The sequence below is a fragment of the Musa acuminata genome, chromosome BXJ2-10 (assembly GCF_036884655.1).
Source record: "Musa acuminata AAA Group cultivar baxijiao chromosome BXJ2-10, Cavendish_Baxijiao_AAA, whole genome shotgun sequence".
Taxonomy (NCBI): domain Eukaryota; kingdom Viridiplantae; phylum Streptophyta; class Magnoliopsida; order Zingiberales; family Musaceae; genus Musa; species Musa acuminata.
In genome coordinates, this window is record NC_088347.1 from 32,532,774 (window position 1) to 32,550,074 (window position 17,301).

The 17,301-nt window shown below is 39.1% G+C and overlaps 2 protein-coding genes and 1 long non-coding RNA gene across 4 annotated transcripts; 2 read left to right on the plus strand and 1 right to left on the minus strand.

The window, feature by feature from the left end:
• The first annotated feature begins 377 nt into the window (after positions 1-377).
• LOC135625237 (phosphoinositide phospholipase C 2-like) lies at positions 378-8,123 on the plus strand. Its single transcript, XM_065129721.1, has 10 exons — positions 378-1,374; positions 2,957-3,153; positions 3,953-4,088; positions 4,165-4,386; positions 5,389-5,475; positions 5,560-5,774; positions 5,970-6,087; positions 7,085-7,234; positions 7,323-7,409; positions 7,710-8,123. Exons 1-10 carry the CDS (start codon positions 1,027-1,029, stop codon positions 8,007-8,009), a joined length of 1,860 nt encoding a protein of 619 aa, XP_064985793.1. The 5' UTR covers positions 378-1,026; the 3' UTR covers positions 8,010-8,123.
• Positions 7,936-16,243, minus strand: LOC135625238 (lipid phosphate phosphatase gamma-like). Of its 2 annotated transcripts, XM_065129723.1 has the most exons (3): positions 15,547-16,243; positions 15,250-15,468; positions 7,936-8,075 (listed from the first exon to the last, which is right to left on the minus strand). In XM_065129723.1, exons 1-2 carry the CDS (start codon positions 16,132-16,134, stop codon positions 15,262-15,264), a joined length of 795 nt encoding a protein of 264 aa, XP_064985795.1. In that variant the 5' UTR covers positions 16,135-16,243; the 3' UTR covers positions 7,936-8,075; positions 15,250-15,261. The 2 variants fall into 2 exon arrangements, with proteins under 2 accessions (XP_064985795.1, XP_064985794.1); XM_065129722.1 differs by lacking the exon at positions 7,936-8,075 and having other exon boundaries at positions 15,135-15,468.
• LOC135625239 (uncharacterized) lies at positions 9,227-14,986 on the plus strand. Its single transcript, XR_010491947.1, has 3 exons — positions 9,227-9,498; positions 13,242-13,311; positions 14,087-14,986. It is a non-coding gene; the product is annotated as an uncharacterized LOC135625239 (long non-coding RNA).
• Positions 16,244-17,301: the final 1,058 nt, after the last annotated feature.

The window sequence follows — 17,301 nt, forward strand, 5'->3', positions numbered from 1 at the left end:
AAACAGAATCTATTCATTCATGTTCTAACAACTAGTAAAGTTTGCACTAATCACGGCACAGAATTCCCGATGCCTGTCCAGCAGAAAAATACAAGAGGAAAGTTATTAGAACATGTTGTTGCCGCCTTACTTGTCCTACTACGCCCTTAGTGCTCCTCGTCTTCGACATCACGTACGTCCATTTCCACCGTAATATTCGCCTCACTTTCATGCATTCCATGGAGTCTACAAGATTGCTAAGTGTGTGGCCTACTGTACGCGAAATAGCCCTTTATTGAAGAGAACTATCCAAAGCGATAAGATCGACCTCAAAGTAGTCCAATGGTCCGTCCAAGTGTTATTCCTTTTGCATAATGTCTTTTGGGACCTCCCAACCCTACTCTACACCTTTGTACTAATTAGTCCAATGCACAAGCGAAAACGTTGACCCAGGTAGATCCCATTCGAACCATAAACATCCCCTCTCTCGAGCATGCACCGATTCATTCCCATGCGAAGAGAAACACTTGATGCATATTTGTTTCGGGGTTGAAGAGATGTGATCGATACAAGAAGCAAAGGTCGCAGGTTCTTCTTTGCGGATCAAGCAAACCCTAGCACAAGGATATATGAGTTATGCCCTTTCAGCTTGCTTCGCATGAAACCTAGGCACCTTGTCACAGCTTTGCCAACTGGGAGAAGCATGGCATGATGTCGAGAGTTCAGAGAATGTAGGAAAGAGAGCATTGTTTGCAGAACGCATTGCATGCCCTAATGCATGCCTCAAGCAGTGCATCTTTTGGGGACATTGCAGAGAGTAAGTGCAAGGGAACGTATATCGCATGGGTCCCCATGAACCAAAGTGGCAAAGATATGACAAGACGTGGTTGCCAAGGAAGAGAAAGGCATCATCTCTGAGGAAGCTGCATCATCCTCAAGCTTGCATGCAAGCCAATGCAGTAGAAAGTTGAGTGGGAAGGCCCACCTCTCTCTCTCTCTCTCTCTCTCTGTATATGTAAATCTATCTATCTACCTATATATATATATATGTGTGTGTCTTTCCCTTCATACGACATATTGCCAACCTATCAGCAAACAAAGATGACCACTTACAGAGTGTGCTTCTTCTTCCGGCGCCATTATCGAGCGGCGTCGGGCGAGGCGCCGGAGGCGATACAAGAGGTGTTCGGGCAGTACTCGGAGGGAGGGGTGATGCGGGAGCAGGAGCTCCGGCGCTTCACGAAGGAGGTGCAGGGGGAATCTGGAGCCGGCGTCAACGATGCCATCAAGGAGTCCAAGTACCTCAAAGAGTTGCAGAAGAAAGGGCTTTCCGTTGACGAATTCTACCGCTACCTCTTCTCCGACGACAACGCCGCTCACCCCTCTTCTCCCGGGGTATGTGATGTGTGTTCTTTATTCTCTCTGCTATGGTCTCCTTCCTTCTACAGATACTTTCTTTTTTATGACGATGATGATGAAATATGTACTTTGTGACGATGAACACGAAATTTAGCGGAATACTTTATATAAATAACTATATATATATATATATATGATTTTTCATAATTTTTTTTAAGTTTTTTTTCCCAAATAGCATCTATGTTTTTATTTTTTCTGCGTAATTTAATTTCTATAATCTTAAAAATATCCTTCCTCCTCATACATTTTCTAACTTTTTTAATTTTTACTTATTGCCCTCGTTATCTTTTTATCATTGGTATCGTCCATCCTTCTTCACCTAATAAGAAAAATGATAAAAGTGATAGACGAGAAAAAAATGAGCAATGTTAACAAGACGAAAGTGATAATTAAGGAGAAAAAAAGAACATTTTCTAGATTAAAAACCTAAGAAAAATACTTAAAAAATATATGAAAATTAAAGATTAATTTGCATCAACTTCCGGTATGAGTCAATGACTCAGCTCATAGATTAGCAAACTACGATGGCGAGAACAGCTATTGTGCCTTTTGGAAAGATCAGTTGATAGGCACGTCATGCCTTTAATTTTATTTTCTAAGTATTTTAATCTTTAATAAAAAGAACACTTCAGTTAATTTTATATATTTATCCCGAAATGTTGTGTTTGTTAATTGTTAGTGTAAAGATTCTGAAATTTTAATTGAAATTAATGCTTCATGGAATTGGTCAGTTCATGCTTTAAGATTCCAACTCTCTTTTGATTATTTTCTAATCATTGATGATCATTACGCAACATAAAAATATATGCACACTTATAAGAATAAATATGTCATTTTGTTCTTTAAGAAGGATATATATATATATATTCCAAGGGAGCAGGGCCACCCACGGAAGGAGGCCTGTTGTGATCGCCTCGTTCCGTGGCGAACGCGGCCACCGCTGCCTCCTCCCTTGCCACACCGGGGTGGCCCTGCTCCCCATTCCCCAAGCTCGTCAGTTCCCGCTTCTTCTGCGGGTGAGGGAGCCCTCAGGGCTGGACAGGGTTTTCCGGAGCGATGGACCACGCAATGCAATGTTTGAATGCGGAAGGCAGGCGTGCGGTCGAGGCCGCCAATCGGCCACTTGGTTCGTTCAAGAAGCTAAAATTCCTGAAAAGAATCAGGACAATCGAACGCGTCATTAGTTTGTTCTAATGTACGCTTGATATAGAAGTCTTTGTCATGGAACGAACTTTTACATCGCTAAAAATGTCAGAAGAAGGAATAGTCTGCATCAGTACACATGATTAAATCGTCTGTTTCAAGCTGCATCGTATGCCTAACATCGAAGGTTATGATTGTAGAGTTTAGCTTATGATTGATGTTCGGCTAAATCAGTGGCAAAATGTTGCACACCAAATGCTTGTTTATTTGCTCGTGAGAGCTTTTTTATATACAACTTCTTCAATGACAAGCTTTATGAGATCAGATGTCAATTCTTAGTTGCTTTTAAGACCAGATTCCTCTGAGATTTGTAGATTGACAGGTAGTCTGATAATGTGATTCATTTTTCTTTCAGGTCTACCAGGACATGACTGCCCCGCTCTCCCATTATTTCATATATACGGGCCATAACTCGTATTTAACAGGTAACCAACTCTGTAGCGATAGCAGTGATGTTCCAATCATAAAGGCTTTGCGAAGAGGGGTGAGAGTAATCGAATTGGATCTGTGGCCGAATAAAAGAAACAATAATGTGAAGGTTCTTCATGGGAGGTACTTGAACTGCACCTGTATAGTCAAACTGCAATATGACATTGGCTCATGCGATGTTGAGTGTATAATTGTATTAAACAATTTGTGTCTTGCATGAGTGAAACAATCATAAAACTTTGCAAGGTTTAAGTAATATAATCACACGAAGTAAGTTTGCCTATTACTGAAAAAGCTAGACAAGTAGCGGTATGTGTTGCCGTGTTGGTATGCTATCATGAAGCATCCACAAGAGAGAACATTCTCCTCTTTTTTTCTCTGTTACTGTTGACATTTGTGCCAGTTTCCTAGATGGAAGCATTAGATCTAGGCCTACATCATTACATAACCTTTCTGATGTGAGAAACTTGTGAAATATCTACCCTTTGATCATGTCAACAGAACTACATCCGAGGCATCGGCTCAATGAAAAAAGAAGACCTGGATAAAGAGTGAGACATATGCAGACTTTTTCTTATGTAGATATGTATATATATGCAAGAGATAAACTCTCCTGAGTGGCCCAAGGCCGGGGTCTAGATTTCCGCATATATGTCAAGTGAGAACCGGAGACAATAAAAGGAAAAAAAAAACTCTCAAGTGATCTTGCAATGAAAAATTTTATATATTTCTTGAAATTTAGCTTACAAATTTTGCTTTTCAAAGGCATCTTATAGCTGATTCAAGAATTTTTATATCTGCAGCATTCATCAGTTCATCATCTGTTATACTTGTTGTCTAGAGGCATAAATAATATGATCTTGGTGATTTATGGATGTTTTTCAAGAATTGTACTTGTAAAACTTTTTACTTATAACTGTAGGACACTGACTCATCCCGTCAAATTTATTAAATGCTTGAGATCCATTAAGGAATATGCCTTTAAATCATCTCCATACCCAGTCATAATTACTCTTGAAGATCATTTAACTCCAAATCTTCAAGCAAAAGCAGCTAAGGTAGAATATTATTTCTCTCAACACTGCTTGCTGTACTTCTAAATTATATGACCTGATCATTGTATTTCACTTCTAGATGTTAACTGAAACTTTTGGAAAAATACTGTATACTCCAATGTTGGAATCTCCAGAAGTATTTCCTTCACCGGAAGAGTTAAAGATGAGGATTATGATTTCCACTAAACCACCAAAAGAGTACCCTGAATCCAAGACAAAGATGACATCACTGGCAACGACAACAAGCCACAAAGTCCCAACTATTTGTGGTCGGCTGTTTTATCCCATCACCAAGTTTTTTGTAAGGCAATATCTCTAGTTAAACTAAGAATATTCAATTTTTTTTTATTGTTTCTAGTAAAGTTTTCTTAAGTGTTCCTTTATCTGTATTTGCAATAGCAATTCTAGTTGTCTCGCATTGTCTCATTATATTATCTATCAGTAGATTTTAGATGATTCTCTTTCATAGCTTTGTACATTATCTTTAGAATTCTATCATCTAGTTTTAGTAAAACTATCTTTGTCTTTGTTTAATTGATATCTCCTAAATCATGTTTTTGAAACCATTGATCTGTATTGATTAGTCAAACTTTTGTTAGATATAATTTTACAATCTCTATGAGCAATTGTATCTTTCTAGTGAGAAAAAAATAACTATAGTTATATCTGCTCTTGAGAGTAATTGAATATTCAATTCTATTTTAGAGGTGAGGATAAACAATTGTGAAATTACGAGTTCATTTGATGTAGAAAATTTTAAAATTATATCATCCATTTCTTTTCTCTCTCCATTTCCAAAACCCTCATGCGCTCCTTTAAATTTTCAAAATTTTCTCCCTATATAACCATATTTCAGTTGCCTCTGATGATAAGTTTTTGAATAAAAGATATACCTTAAATACTCCATCTAAATTTTTCTAAAATTCTCTCTTGGTTTGGTCATGTAATCCAACTGAAAAGGCAGAAGTAATTCTAACATTTAGAATCTCTTCTCCTAAAACAAAATTTAATTTTATGCCCAATTTCTTTTATCTTTACAATATCAACCTTGACATGCTTATCTACAAATATACCTACTTTGTTTCTATATTTGACCTTATGTGTGAACTAATTTTTATATATTTTATTACCCGTCTTCGTAGATTTCCCCTTACCTACTTAGTTTCCTATAAACAAATTATATTATTTCTTCATTTATCATCATATCCATTAATGCTAACCCCTCCTCTGAAAGTGTTCTTATATTACATATTGCTAGCTTAATCCTGTGGTCTTGAACTAATTTCTTTACCTTAATACCAAGATCAAAGAAAAAGAGCATGAAGGGCAAAAAGCAGATGAAGAAGCATGGAGTGAAGAAACTTTGGCCGATGAAGCCATAACTAATGATGTCAGCACCAATTTCTTTGTTTCCTTCTTGGTAGTTTCTGCAGTGTGAAATTCAAATATGCATCTTATTCACTGACAAATTCAGCATGAACTAAATGAACATTATCAAGAAGAAGATCCTGAGGAGGGTAATGGAAAACCACCAATTGAATACAAGCATCTAATAGCAATCGCAGCAAAGAAATTGCAGGGTGACTTAACCGAGGCACTGAAGATTGATCCTCATAAAGTTACACGTCTTAGCCTAAGTGAACAAGCACTTGAGAAAGCTGCATCATCCCATGGAACTGAACTTATTAGGTATTGTAGAAGCAGGTCTTTCTTGGTTTATTTCATATGTTTCTTACTACTTATTTGTGTCATCATGTTTGATTCTGCAATTGAATCTCTCCTCTCTGATGAATGTCTTGTGTTGTTTCTCATTGGATTGATTTTGTGTTTATGGGCCTAATGTAAAAGAGGTAAGACTAGGAAGCTGATTGATGATGTTTCCAGGTTCACTCAAAGAAACTTGTTAAGGATATTCCCAAATGGCACACGTATTACTTCTTCTAATTACAAACCGTTGCTTGGTTGGATGCATGGAGCACAGATGGTTGCACTAAACATGCAGGTATTTGTTTTGCTTCTATTGTACTTAGGATCATAATTTACCCCTACAGGTAGGTTCATTCTGGGACTCTTACATAGTAGATGCTAGATAAAGAATGTCAGAGCTGGAGCTGATTATAATTTACTATATCAGAATGGAAACCTTATACTTATCCTGCAGTATTTAGCATTATTGAGAAATTTTAATGGTTCTTTTAGATACAGTAGTTCTGCAAGACATCCCTTATTTCTTTTAGCGTTCCCTTATGTTATAATTGCATTTATGGTTTTCTTTGAATCTTATTTTACTTGTAGAGATTGTCCCAAAAATATGCAAAGTTAGATGTGCTGACTCATTTTCTGGAAATATTTGCCATAATCTCATGTTCTGTGTTCTGTTCATCGTACAGTTGGCTTTCCGTTGACTTTTTAGCAAACATATCTACCGCTTTTCTTTCTTCAGACTCTTTTGATGTGAAATCTGTGATCTCTGTCAGACGTAATGCTGTGGAAGGGGCACCTGCAAGTTGGTTATAGATTCTATCCATTTAACTTCCTTGGGGTTACAAATTATCTATCATGCACATTACTGAGCACTCTAATCCATTCAATCCTTATTTATGTAGCTAGGCCTTCAAAGATAACTAATTTTCTGTTGGCTTTAGCTGTAATTAGAAGTCTTGAAGATTCTTCTGCTTTCATCCATCATCTACACATTTCTTGGAACATGAAGTAGGATGATTGTATATGTTTGTGAAGTTTATTCAAGGCTATTATATATATTTTTTGTAGGTTGGTTATACTGGCATATAGAGTATTTTGTTAGTCTAAAACTAGGTTGTTTTGCCAGATTGCTTTTGTGTACGAGTTTGTTCCAATAAAATTCTCCACTGGCTTGTCCAAATTATATCACAAACTAATAGTTCACGTTGAATACCCGCAATATATCACAAACTAATAGCTGAGAGAAGAATTTATTCAATTTTTATTCCATCATGGATGTGAATATTGCACCACAGGGATATGGGCAACCACTCTGGTTGTTGCATGGTATGTTCAAAGCGAATGGAGGGTGCGGATATGTGAAGAAGCCAGATATACTGTTGAATGATAATCCAGATCAACTCTTTGATCCTAAAGCTACATTGCTACCAATGAAAACATTGAAGGTGAATTTTGACCATATTCTGCCTTTATATCTCAACAGTTATTTTACCTTTGTGACATTCATATTAACATGATGCTATTTAATATCAGGTGACGGTATACACTGGGGACGGGTGGCGCTTTGATTACCATAAATCACATTTCGATACATGTTCACCACCAGATTTTTATGCAAGGGTAAGATTAAGGAAATAACATGATTTTTGTGCCAATGTATCAGTACTATGGGTAAGTCCAATCCTTTCAAGGAAGAATACATATGATGTGGTTATTTTCATGCTACTAGATTTCATCATTAACCTTCACGCTATTGATGAATTGATTCAATCCTTAAGCATTAGTTGTGTCATGTTCATGGAAAGCATATTTCTTATAGCCTAATTCAGACAGTTTGCTTTTGCACTTGCAAGTAGAAGATAGAATATCAATGTATCTTCATGTCAGTTATGAACTTGAGGCATGTTATGGATGAAACAGGTGGGCATAGCTGGAGTCCCAGTTGATACAACAATGGAGAAAACACAAACAATCAAGGATTGTTGGACACCGGTTTGGGATGCAGACTTTGAGTTCAAGTTGACTGTTCCAGAACTTGCTTTGCTTTGCATCGAAGTTTTTGAGCACGATGTGTCGGACCAGGATGACTTTGCTGGCCAGACTTGTTTGCCAGTGTGGGAATTAAGGACCGGGATCCGCTCTGTTAGTCTTTGCGACCGCAAGGGTCGGACCCTAAAATCTGTGAAGCTGCTAATGCGCTTTGATTTCATTTTCCATTGAAGTCTGTATCCAATTTTATGATAAATCATGTGATCTCCATATATAAAGCTGAAGCATGTCTCGTCGCTGTAAAACAACATAAAACTTTGGATTAATACATCCTCTTGTTCTTTCTGTTCTTGCAACTACATATTGACTTTGCTCTGTAAGGTCATATTGCTGTTTCTGTAAAAATAACAAATCCAAATTATCTTCCAATGTTCATGTTTTGTGGTTGCACAAAAGTAAATATCTTTACATATTCTTTAGTTTGATTTTATCATGCAATGAAATCATATACTCATATTGTGCTTTTGTTGTATGTAGTCTATATTGTGTGTTCTGCCTTGGAGAGATATAAAAACTATTCTCAAGCATATGCTAGAGATGTAGGCAAGAGTCTCCCTATTCTTAACTCTCTCTCTCTCTCTCTCTCTCTCTCTCTCTCTCTCTCTCTCTCTCTATCTCTCATTATATGTTATTATCTTACTCCCTTTCCACCTTAGGAGATATAAAACCTCCTCCATAAAACTTAGGAGACAAGATATAAAACCTCTCAGGAATCCGTCAGAAAATACCTTAGGAGACAACGATCATGATTCTGTCCCTTCTCCATAAAACTTTTCTTATGTATAATCACATAGACAATCTTACACTATAACCAAGTTGTGTCCTTTTCCGGGTGGCTTATCACCATCCAGAAAACCACGTCATCGCTCACTCACTCTCCACCGTCAGCATATCCATTAATTCCGCTCCAAATCCTCTTATCGTCTGCATTTTACACTAGCGAATCATTCATCATGCCATTACTCCATCTGCCAGCTAATTCCAGCTAATTATATACATATATCTAATAAAAACAAAGGAAAGAGCCAAAAAAAAAAGGTGATCTGTATCTATGCCGGTTAGTGGCGGCTTTAATGCACCGTAAGCACCTTCCAGTCTCCTCTGGCGAGCAGCCGTGCTCACCGAGCTACGAAACACCGTCCCGTCATCGTGATGCCCCGGGGCCAGGCTAATGACATCAGCCCTGTGGAAGGGCGTTGTCGTTCTGGTGCGATACGAAGCTGTTTGCTGGATCGGCTCGCAACGCCAAGGTTACAGTCGGTCACCAACGGCCTGCCCCACTTACAGGTCGCCACGTACGCACATCCGATGAGGTGAGCCTAAACCGTCCATCTGACGAAGCTGCCCATCCCGCGGCTAACATAGTTTGTGCCAACGTCAGACTGGTCGTGTCCGAAGCCACGATGCGCTCGAGGCGCATCGTAACCAAAACGTTGTCGACGCATATACCTTTATATAACCGCCTCGTCCCTCCCGTCCATGTCGGCCTTTCCACCGTCATCGGCGAGCGAGAATAAATAGAGTAGGCAATGGCAGAGGCGGCAACCGAGAACGGGGTGAGGAAGGCGACGTCCCTGGGGGAGGAGCACCCGGGCAAGGCGTTCGGGTGGGCGGCGAGGGACGCTTCCGGACTCTTCTCTCCCTTCGCCTTCTCCCGGAGGTGAACTCCCCCCATCCGTTTTTCTCGATCCACGCCTTTCCTGTTGCCCTTTTCTGTCTCCGGTGGAGTCTCGCTCGATGTACGAGCCGCACTCACGGCGACGGGGATGATCTCATGGTCTGTTTGTTTTTCCGCCTTCTTCTCGATTTGTTCTTACGTTTCCTTCAAGAAATGTGTCTTTCGATCGTATTTTCTATATCCGTGAGTCTGTCCCCTAATCATCTCTAGCTATTTTTGATAGAAGATCTCTAGCTATTTTTGATAGAAGATAAGATTTTCCTAACTATACGAGGAAATTTCTCTGTTCTATTAAGGAAAATCCTTCTGTAAATAAGAGAGTAAACATGTTAATGTATTAAAGCATCTTCAACTATTCAATAAAGCTTCATTCAATATTTGTTCTTATCTTCTATTATTTTCTTCGTGGTATCAGATCCGCTTGCCTAGAGCAAGCTCTCTTCTCGCTGCCATTCTATGCCAACGTTCGTTCCCTTCTGCTACGGTATCTAGTGCTGTGCTTATCAGCACTACCCCACTTTTCTTCCTCGTTGTAGTTATTTTCTTTCCTCTTCTGCTATAGCTTCCTCTTCTACAGCTTTCTCCTCTGTTGCAGTTTCCTCCTTTGTTGTAGTAGCATCACTGCAACATTGTTGTAGATTTCTTCTCTATCGTCGCAGCCGTCGTAATCGCAACCACGACCAACGTCGTTGAGAAAAGCGAAGCTTCGCTCTTACCTTCGGCCAGCGACCAACGTCACTGAGAAAAGTGAAGCTTCACCCTTCAGCCAGCGACCAACGTCACTGAGAAAGACTAACGCCGTTGCATTCCTAAGAGGCTCCGTCGTCAATCCTCATCTTCCTCACCGGTAGTCTTTGCTGATCTGCCAACATTCGGCGGACTTAAGGAGAATGAAGGGAACGCTTGTGCCATCACAGCAACAACAATCGTAGTAGCAGTAGCAGCGATCTACACTTATCTTACTCATGAAGCCTCTCGCTTATAAACAATTTTTTGTATCGATCAAGATTGGTATCCTTGTCAGGAGCACAATCTTACGGGGGCGAAGATAAGATTTTCAGGAAATTTCTCTATTCTGTTGAGGAAAATCCTCTATTATGTTAGGGAAATCCTTTGGAGGTGATAAAGTTGAATCTGCACTATAGGATAGGATAATAACATCATCGAACTTGGAATAGGATTGATCAAACATTTGTTGCTCAGATCAGCCATTCCTTATCTTATTTAGTCAATTCCTTGGCTGCATTGCCAGATTGTTGGTAGGCTGATTTGATCATGGTAAGAATAGGTCAATCCTGATTGACAAAGAGAGAATTCAGGTAACTCACTCGAACATTTTGTTGTTCCGATTGAATTGTGCTTTAATTGGATCCAACAATTCACAACACCTACTTTTGATATATACTTGTTGATCAATTTGGTAGATTACACAAGTCAAAGAAGTTTGAATGTCATAAGGTCCCAACTATTTGGGGTTATCTGCATGGATTCTTTTTCTTGTGAACGACACTGTTGAGGAAAAAATTACTTGTCAAACAAGAAGTAATCAATTATCAAATACATATTTTATTGTTTCTAATAAAATTTTCTTGACAATGCTTGTCTAAAAAGTAATCAATAAGCAATGTTACTTAAGTAATGAAAGATGCTTGTATCATAAAAAGTAAAACTATTTTAGTATTTTTACAAGCTTTAAAATAAAAGCAATTTTGTTGTTTCTAGTTTTAGTCATTTTGCAAATAACACCTCATCTATTCCATCCTCTCTTTTTCTTTAGTGATACGTATCACACTTTCGATAGTCATGCCCATATGTGAATAATTGCTTTAGAAACCATTAAGCAGCCCCAAAAAGGCATTCAGGTCAGAACCTTTGATCATCGAGCATGAATTCGTTTATCTTTCCTTTTAATTGTATGTTAACTTAGGGGTCCAAGGCATTAATAAAGTTAACAGGTAAAAGATACATGATGCACTACAAACTATCAGTTGAGGTGATATTAGACTTTTTCATTTTCTTGTCTGCTAGATTCTTTCTTGTTGTTTGCAAGCTTATGGTTTCAAAAAGATGATAAAGATGGAGTTGGCTCGTAAGATTTGACGGGTATAGATACACAGCAAGAGCTATTATTTGGTCTATTATTTTGAGGATAAAAAATTCCCAGAGCACACCTCTGGTGAGCTCAATGGCGCTTAGCTTCTCGATTCTGCATTGACTCACACGGCTGTAGCAACGCGCACTCATCCATGGTTCACCTATTCCCTGCTGACCCAAGCCAAGTTGTGCTCGAGAGTTGTGGCAGAGGAGGATCAACCAAAGAGAGAAAGAGAGGACAATGGAAAGGGTGGCCATGACTTAATGTTCTGTAGAAGGAACGAGAAGAGAGTCCATGAAGAGGACTGCACAAGTGGGAGGTTGTTTATACCTGCGTACGTATGGTTTGAAGGAGAAGCACCATATGCGTTGGTTTGGTGGGAACGGGGGGACGATTGCCGCTGGGGACACAACTGCATACTGGAAAGAACAACTGCATGCTGCAAATAACATGTTCAGCGGAACGGGACGATTGCCGCTGGGGACACAACTGCACGCTGCAAAGAATACGTGCAGCGGAACGGGACGATTGCCGCTGGGGACACAACTGCATGCCGGGATGGCTGGCCCTGCTCCCCATGGTGAGGGAGCCCTCAGGGCTGGACAGGGTTTTCCCGAGCGGCAATCGTCCCGTTCCGCTGCACGTATTCTTAATCGGCCACTTGGTTCGTTCAAGAAGCTAAAATTCCTGAAAAGAATCAGGACAATCTAACGTGTCATTAGTTTGTTCTAATTTACGCTTGATTTAGAGGTCTTCGTTATGAATCAAACTTTTACATCGCTAATTGTTGTGGGAAACAACTTTAAGTCGTGGCCTCGGGGCCGACGTGACTCGGTTCGGGTCCGGACGACAGGGATCTCCCTGGGGCGTTCCTCGAGCCCGCTGAGGCGATCGGGTGCGGTGTCCGATCGGGACGGTGTAGCCGCCTCCTCCGGGCAGGAACTCCTCGCCTGCCCGTCCGAAGGGGACCTTCGGCTTCGCACCTACATAAAGGTCGGGCCGAGGCGCTCGGCCCGACCCCTCCGACGATCAAGTTAGCAGATGTGGAGGGGGTTTCAGATGAAGAAGTGTTTTTGTGTGTCTGTCCCTCCTTCTTTTCTAATGAACGAGAGGGTATTTATAGGGAAGCATACTGCTTCTTGAGCTGCCCGCTTGCAGGGGGCAAGCTGGTAGCGTCTGACTTTGTGTTGGCGTGGCGTGAAGAATTGAGCTTTGGCAGGATGTTAATGTGCCTCGGTCGACGTTCCGATCTGCATTGACCAGGTGCTGTTGCGTGAAGCGTCATTTGACGTTAGTCAAGTCTTATCATAATTACTATCCTCATCACTAATAATGTCAGAAGAAGGAATAGTCTGCATCAGTATACATGATTAAATAGTCTATTGCAAGCTGCATTGTATCGAAGGTTATGATTGTAGTGTTTAGCTTATGATTGATGTTCGGCTAAATCAGTGGCAAAATGTTGCACACCAAATGCTTGTTTATTTGCTCGTGAGAGCTTTTTTATATACAACTTCAATGACAAGCTTTATGAGATCAGATGTCAATTCTTAGTTGCTTTTAAGACCAGCTTCCTCTGAGATTTGTAGATTGATAGGTAGTCTGATAATGTGATTCATTTTTCTTTCAGGTCTACTAGGACATGACTGCCCCGCTCTCCCATTATTTCATATATACGGGCCATAACTCGTATTTAACAGGTAACCAACTCAGCTCTCCTAAATCATGTTTTTGAAACCATTAATCTGTATTCATTAGTCAAACTTTTGTTAGATATAATTTTACAATCTCTATGAGCAACTGTATCTTTCTAGTGAGAAAAAAATAACTATAGTTATATATGCTCTCAAGAGTAATTGAATATTCAATTCTATTTTAGAGGTGAGGATAAATAATTGTGAAATTACGAGTTCATTTGATGTAAAAAAAATTAAAATTATATCGTCCATTTCTTTTCTCTCTCCATATCCAAAACCCTCATGCGCTCCTTTAAATTTTCAAAATTTTCTCCCTATATAACCATATTTTAGTTGCCTCTGATGATAAGTTTTTGAATAAAAGATATACCTTAAATTCTCCATCTAAATTTTTCTAAAATTCTCTCTCGGTTTGGTCATGTAATCCAACTGAGAAGGCAAAGTAATTCTAACATTTAGAATCTCTTCTCCTAAAACAAAATTTAATTTTACGCCCAATTTTTTTCATCTTTACAATGTCATCCTCGACATCCTTATCGACAAAAATACCTACTTTGTTTCTATATTTGACCTTACGTGTGTACCAATTTTTATATATTGTATTACTGTTCTTTCTAGATTTCCCTTACCTACTTAGTTTTCTATAAACAAATTATATTATTTCTTCATTTATCATCATATTCGCTAATGCTAACCCCTCCTCTGAAAGTGTTCTTATATTACATTTTGCTAGCTTAATCCTGTGGTCTTGAACTAATTTCTTTACCTTAATACCAAGATCAAGGAAAAAGAGCATGAAGGGCAAAAAGTAGATGGGAAGCATGGAGTGAAGAAGCTTCAGACCATGAAGCCATAACTAATGATGTCGGTACCAATTTCTTTGTTTCCTTAGTAGTTTCTGCAGTGTGAAATTCAAATATGCATCTTATTCACTGACAAATTCAGCATGAACTGCATGAACTAAATGAACATTATCAAGAAGAAGATCCTGAGGAGGGCGATGGAAAACCACCAATGGAATACAAGCGTCTAATAGCAATCGCAGCAAAGAAAATGCTCATAAATCCATAAAGTTATGGCTAAGTGAACTAGCACTTAGCCTAAGTGAACTATCACTTAGAAAGCTGTATCATTCTACCAATATGTTTAATAAGAATTAGATAACGATGAGATTATGATAATAAGATCAATTTATCTTCAAACATAAATTCTAAATAATCTCGATTTCACTTAGTCTAAGTGAACTATCACTTGAGAAAGCTGTATCATTCTATTAATATACGCAATGCGAATCGGATCATAATGAGATTATGATAATGAGATTAATTTATATTTAAATATAAATTCTAAATAATCTCGATCATAGGTTATTCGATAAAGATATCGAGATAACCAGATAGATTGGTGTATTGTATATCCATCTATATGATTGAGGTGGTTGGTCTAATAATTGTTCGTGAGAGGACATTAGGATATAGTGATGTGCTTATTGGAGAATGAATTCATTAATCTGCTCACGGAGTGTTGGATAGTTAATGATATCTCATTGTCAGATAGTAATTTGGTTATCTCAGTTATGTATTTGGTCCTAGACTTAAGATACCAATGATGTTTTGTATGAGTACCGATATCAGATTTATAAAACTCGAAGTTCCAAATCTAACATAGTTGATCATTGAGAGTGACAAACAATCTTACAAGGATAATTGAGTATCGATAGGGGATCATCCTATCGAGATTAGGGTTTCTTTAATCACATTATAGGTATACCCTTGTAACTTTTAGTAATTCTGTTTTAATCCTTTTGGTTGGAGAACGAAGAGTCATTGTCACAACCCAATGATATAAGCCCTAAACACTTTCAAGAGTAAGAACAAGAATTTATCTAAATGACTACCAAAGATAATTAAAAGATTAGGAACAAAGAATCCAGCAACGTACAGGGGGGTTCGTTCAATCCTTGGCTGGTTTCTTCCTGGCAGCCCTTGCATTGTCGTACTCGAACTTGAGCACGTTCGGGATGTGCGTCGAGTCCTTGATGTACAGGAATCTCCCGATCGCGCTCTCCTCCACTGCCGGAAAGAAGTCCACCAGCATCGTGTTCACGATCCAGTACCACCCGGCCCCGAGCAGCAGCCCCAGCGTCGATCCCGCGAGCACCTGACCGATAAATCAAATCATTCCCCTTATCACACAAAATACTGAATCCTTGGCTGATCCGAGAGATGCGGGTGCCACCTGGGGGACGGTGTGGTAACCGAGGTAGACGCGCGAGTTGAGGGTGAGGAAGGCGGAAGGCCACGGGAGGAGGGCGATGATGCGTCTAGAGCTGGGGGAGGAGACGCCGACGCCGTTGATGAGGCAGAGGAGGGAAAAGTAGGTCGAAAAGAAGAATATGAACTGCGAGTGGCTGGAGGGCCAACCGTGGGAGTCGCAGACCTCGAGGATGGCGCACATCGACGAGGGGCGGGACTGGTGGATGGAGGATTTGATGAGCTCGTTGATGACCTGGGAGATAATGAGGCCGAGGGCGAAGCAGAGGCCCTGCAGCTCCCGCCAGAAGATGAAGTGGGAGATGAACCCACCAAAGCTGATGAAGACCAGGATCAGGGACACCCACGCCAGGAAGTGGCCCAGGGAGTCGCCCTGCGGGTACCGGACGTGGGTCAATGTAACCGCCTTCAGCGCCGCGGCCGGTGCGTCCTCCATTTTCCCAGTGGCCACGGGACGAGAGCGAGGAACTGGATCGGCGGGCAGCGGCCGAGGGCGGAAGGAAGGAAGGAAGGTGTTGGACCTTTTGATCGTGGATGCGCGACTAATTCTCATAAAAAACTATCAAGTTCGCCATCAACTTGCTCGTTCGTCTTCTTGGATCTACTCACCGCCAGTTACAGGAAGTCAAGTTTCAAAAAGCCCGCAAGCGTCTGATTGTAATTACAGACCATCATGATTGATATGATCGACATGTTGGAAGTCAACGGGAGGGTATATATAGAAAATTGTTGATATTTGAAATGACAAATGTGTCATATCAAAAATAACGAAGTCACCGAAGTAAGAATAAGCAAGTTGAGGATGGACTAACGTTGCGTTAGAAACGTATTTATATTTTAATATATAATTAAAGGAAAAATATTTGAGTGACTGTACCATTATAAAATATTTAAAGTATTTCATAAATAATAAATAATAAATTATATTTTTAATTTGGATTAAATGTAAGTATTATTTGGTAAAATTATATTTCAAAAGTTCTGATAAATTTACTTTTTCTAATGTTTTAATATTTATTTAAAAATAATAAATATTTTTTATTTAAATTAATTAGTAAATAAATAAAAAATAAATGAATGTATGTATGTATGTATATAATCTTATAAAAAAATTTATATGACTGAAACATATAATAAAGAATAAATATAATAATATAAATAAATATAATTTAAAAGTAAGTAAATAAAATTTTACTTTATAAATTAGAAATCATCTTGAATTCTCACTAAATCATTCTTGTAATCTTGTAAAATTTGATGATATTATAGTATATTTTAATAATTTAATGCTATCATGAGATAATATCGGTATTTGATTTTTTTTAATATAATATTCAGGTCAAATATAATTTAAAAAGTTATTAAATATTAATTTATAATTAAAATATGCATTAATCCTAATTCAAAAGTGTACCTAAACACGCCTCGGATGTAAGTGTCCGTGGAGCTGCCTTAACCTAGACGGGTAAGTTAACCGATAAATAATCGGAACGAGCAGCCGCTGTTAGAATCTGTGCTTTCAATATCGTGCCAACTGTATAGTTACATGTAATACACAGTAATATCCGCACACTCCTTTAATAATAATTTTATTGTATTCATCGTATAATACCGTATGATTTTATATTACTCTGGGCCCCGCCGCGCTTCATGCTACGTGGAGTTCTGTTAGCCGCAACAAGTTTCCCGTTACGCCATACCGTGTGCGGCTCGATCACCG

Excerpts from the sequence above, each read along its gene's own strand:
- LOC135625237 (XM_065129721.1), top strand. The coding sequence starts at position 1,027 with ATGTGTGTGTCTTTCCCTTCATACGACATATTGCCAACCTATCAGCAA. Across the intron at positions 1,375-2,956 it reads CTCACCCCTCTTCTCCCGGG|GTCTACCAGGACATGACTGC; the intron begins GTATGTGATGTG and ends TTTTTCTTTCAG. Across the intron at positions 4,387-5,388 it reads ATCCCATCACCAAGTTTTTT|ATCAAAGAAAAAGAGCATGA; the intron begins GTAAGGCAATAT and ends CTTAATACCAAG.
- LOC135625238 (XM_065129723.1), bottom strand. The coding sequence starts at position 16,134 with ATGAGAATTAGTCGCGCATCCACGATCAAAAGGTCCAACACCTTCCTT. Across the intron at positions 15,469-15,546 it reads GTTACCACACCGTCCCCCAG|GTGCTCGCGGGATCGACGCT; the intron begins GTGGCACCCGCA and ends TTTATCGGTCAG.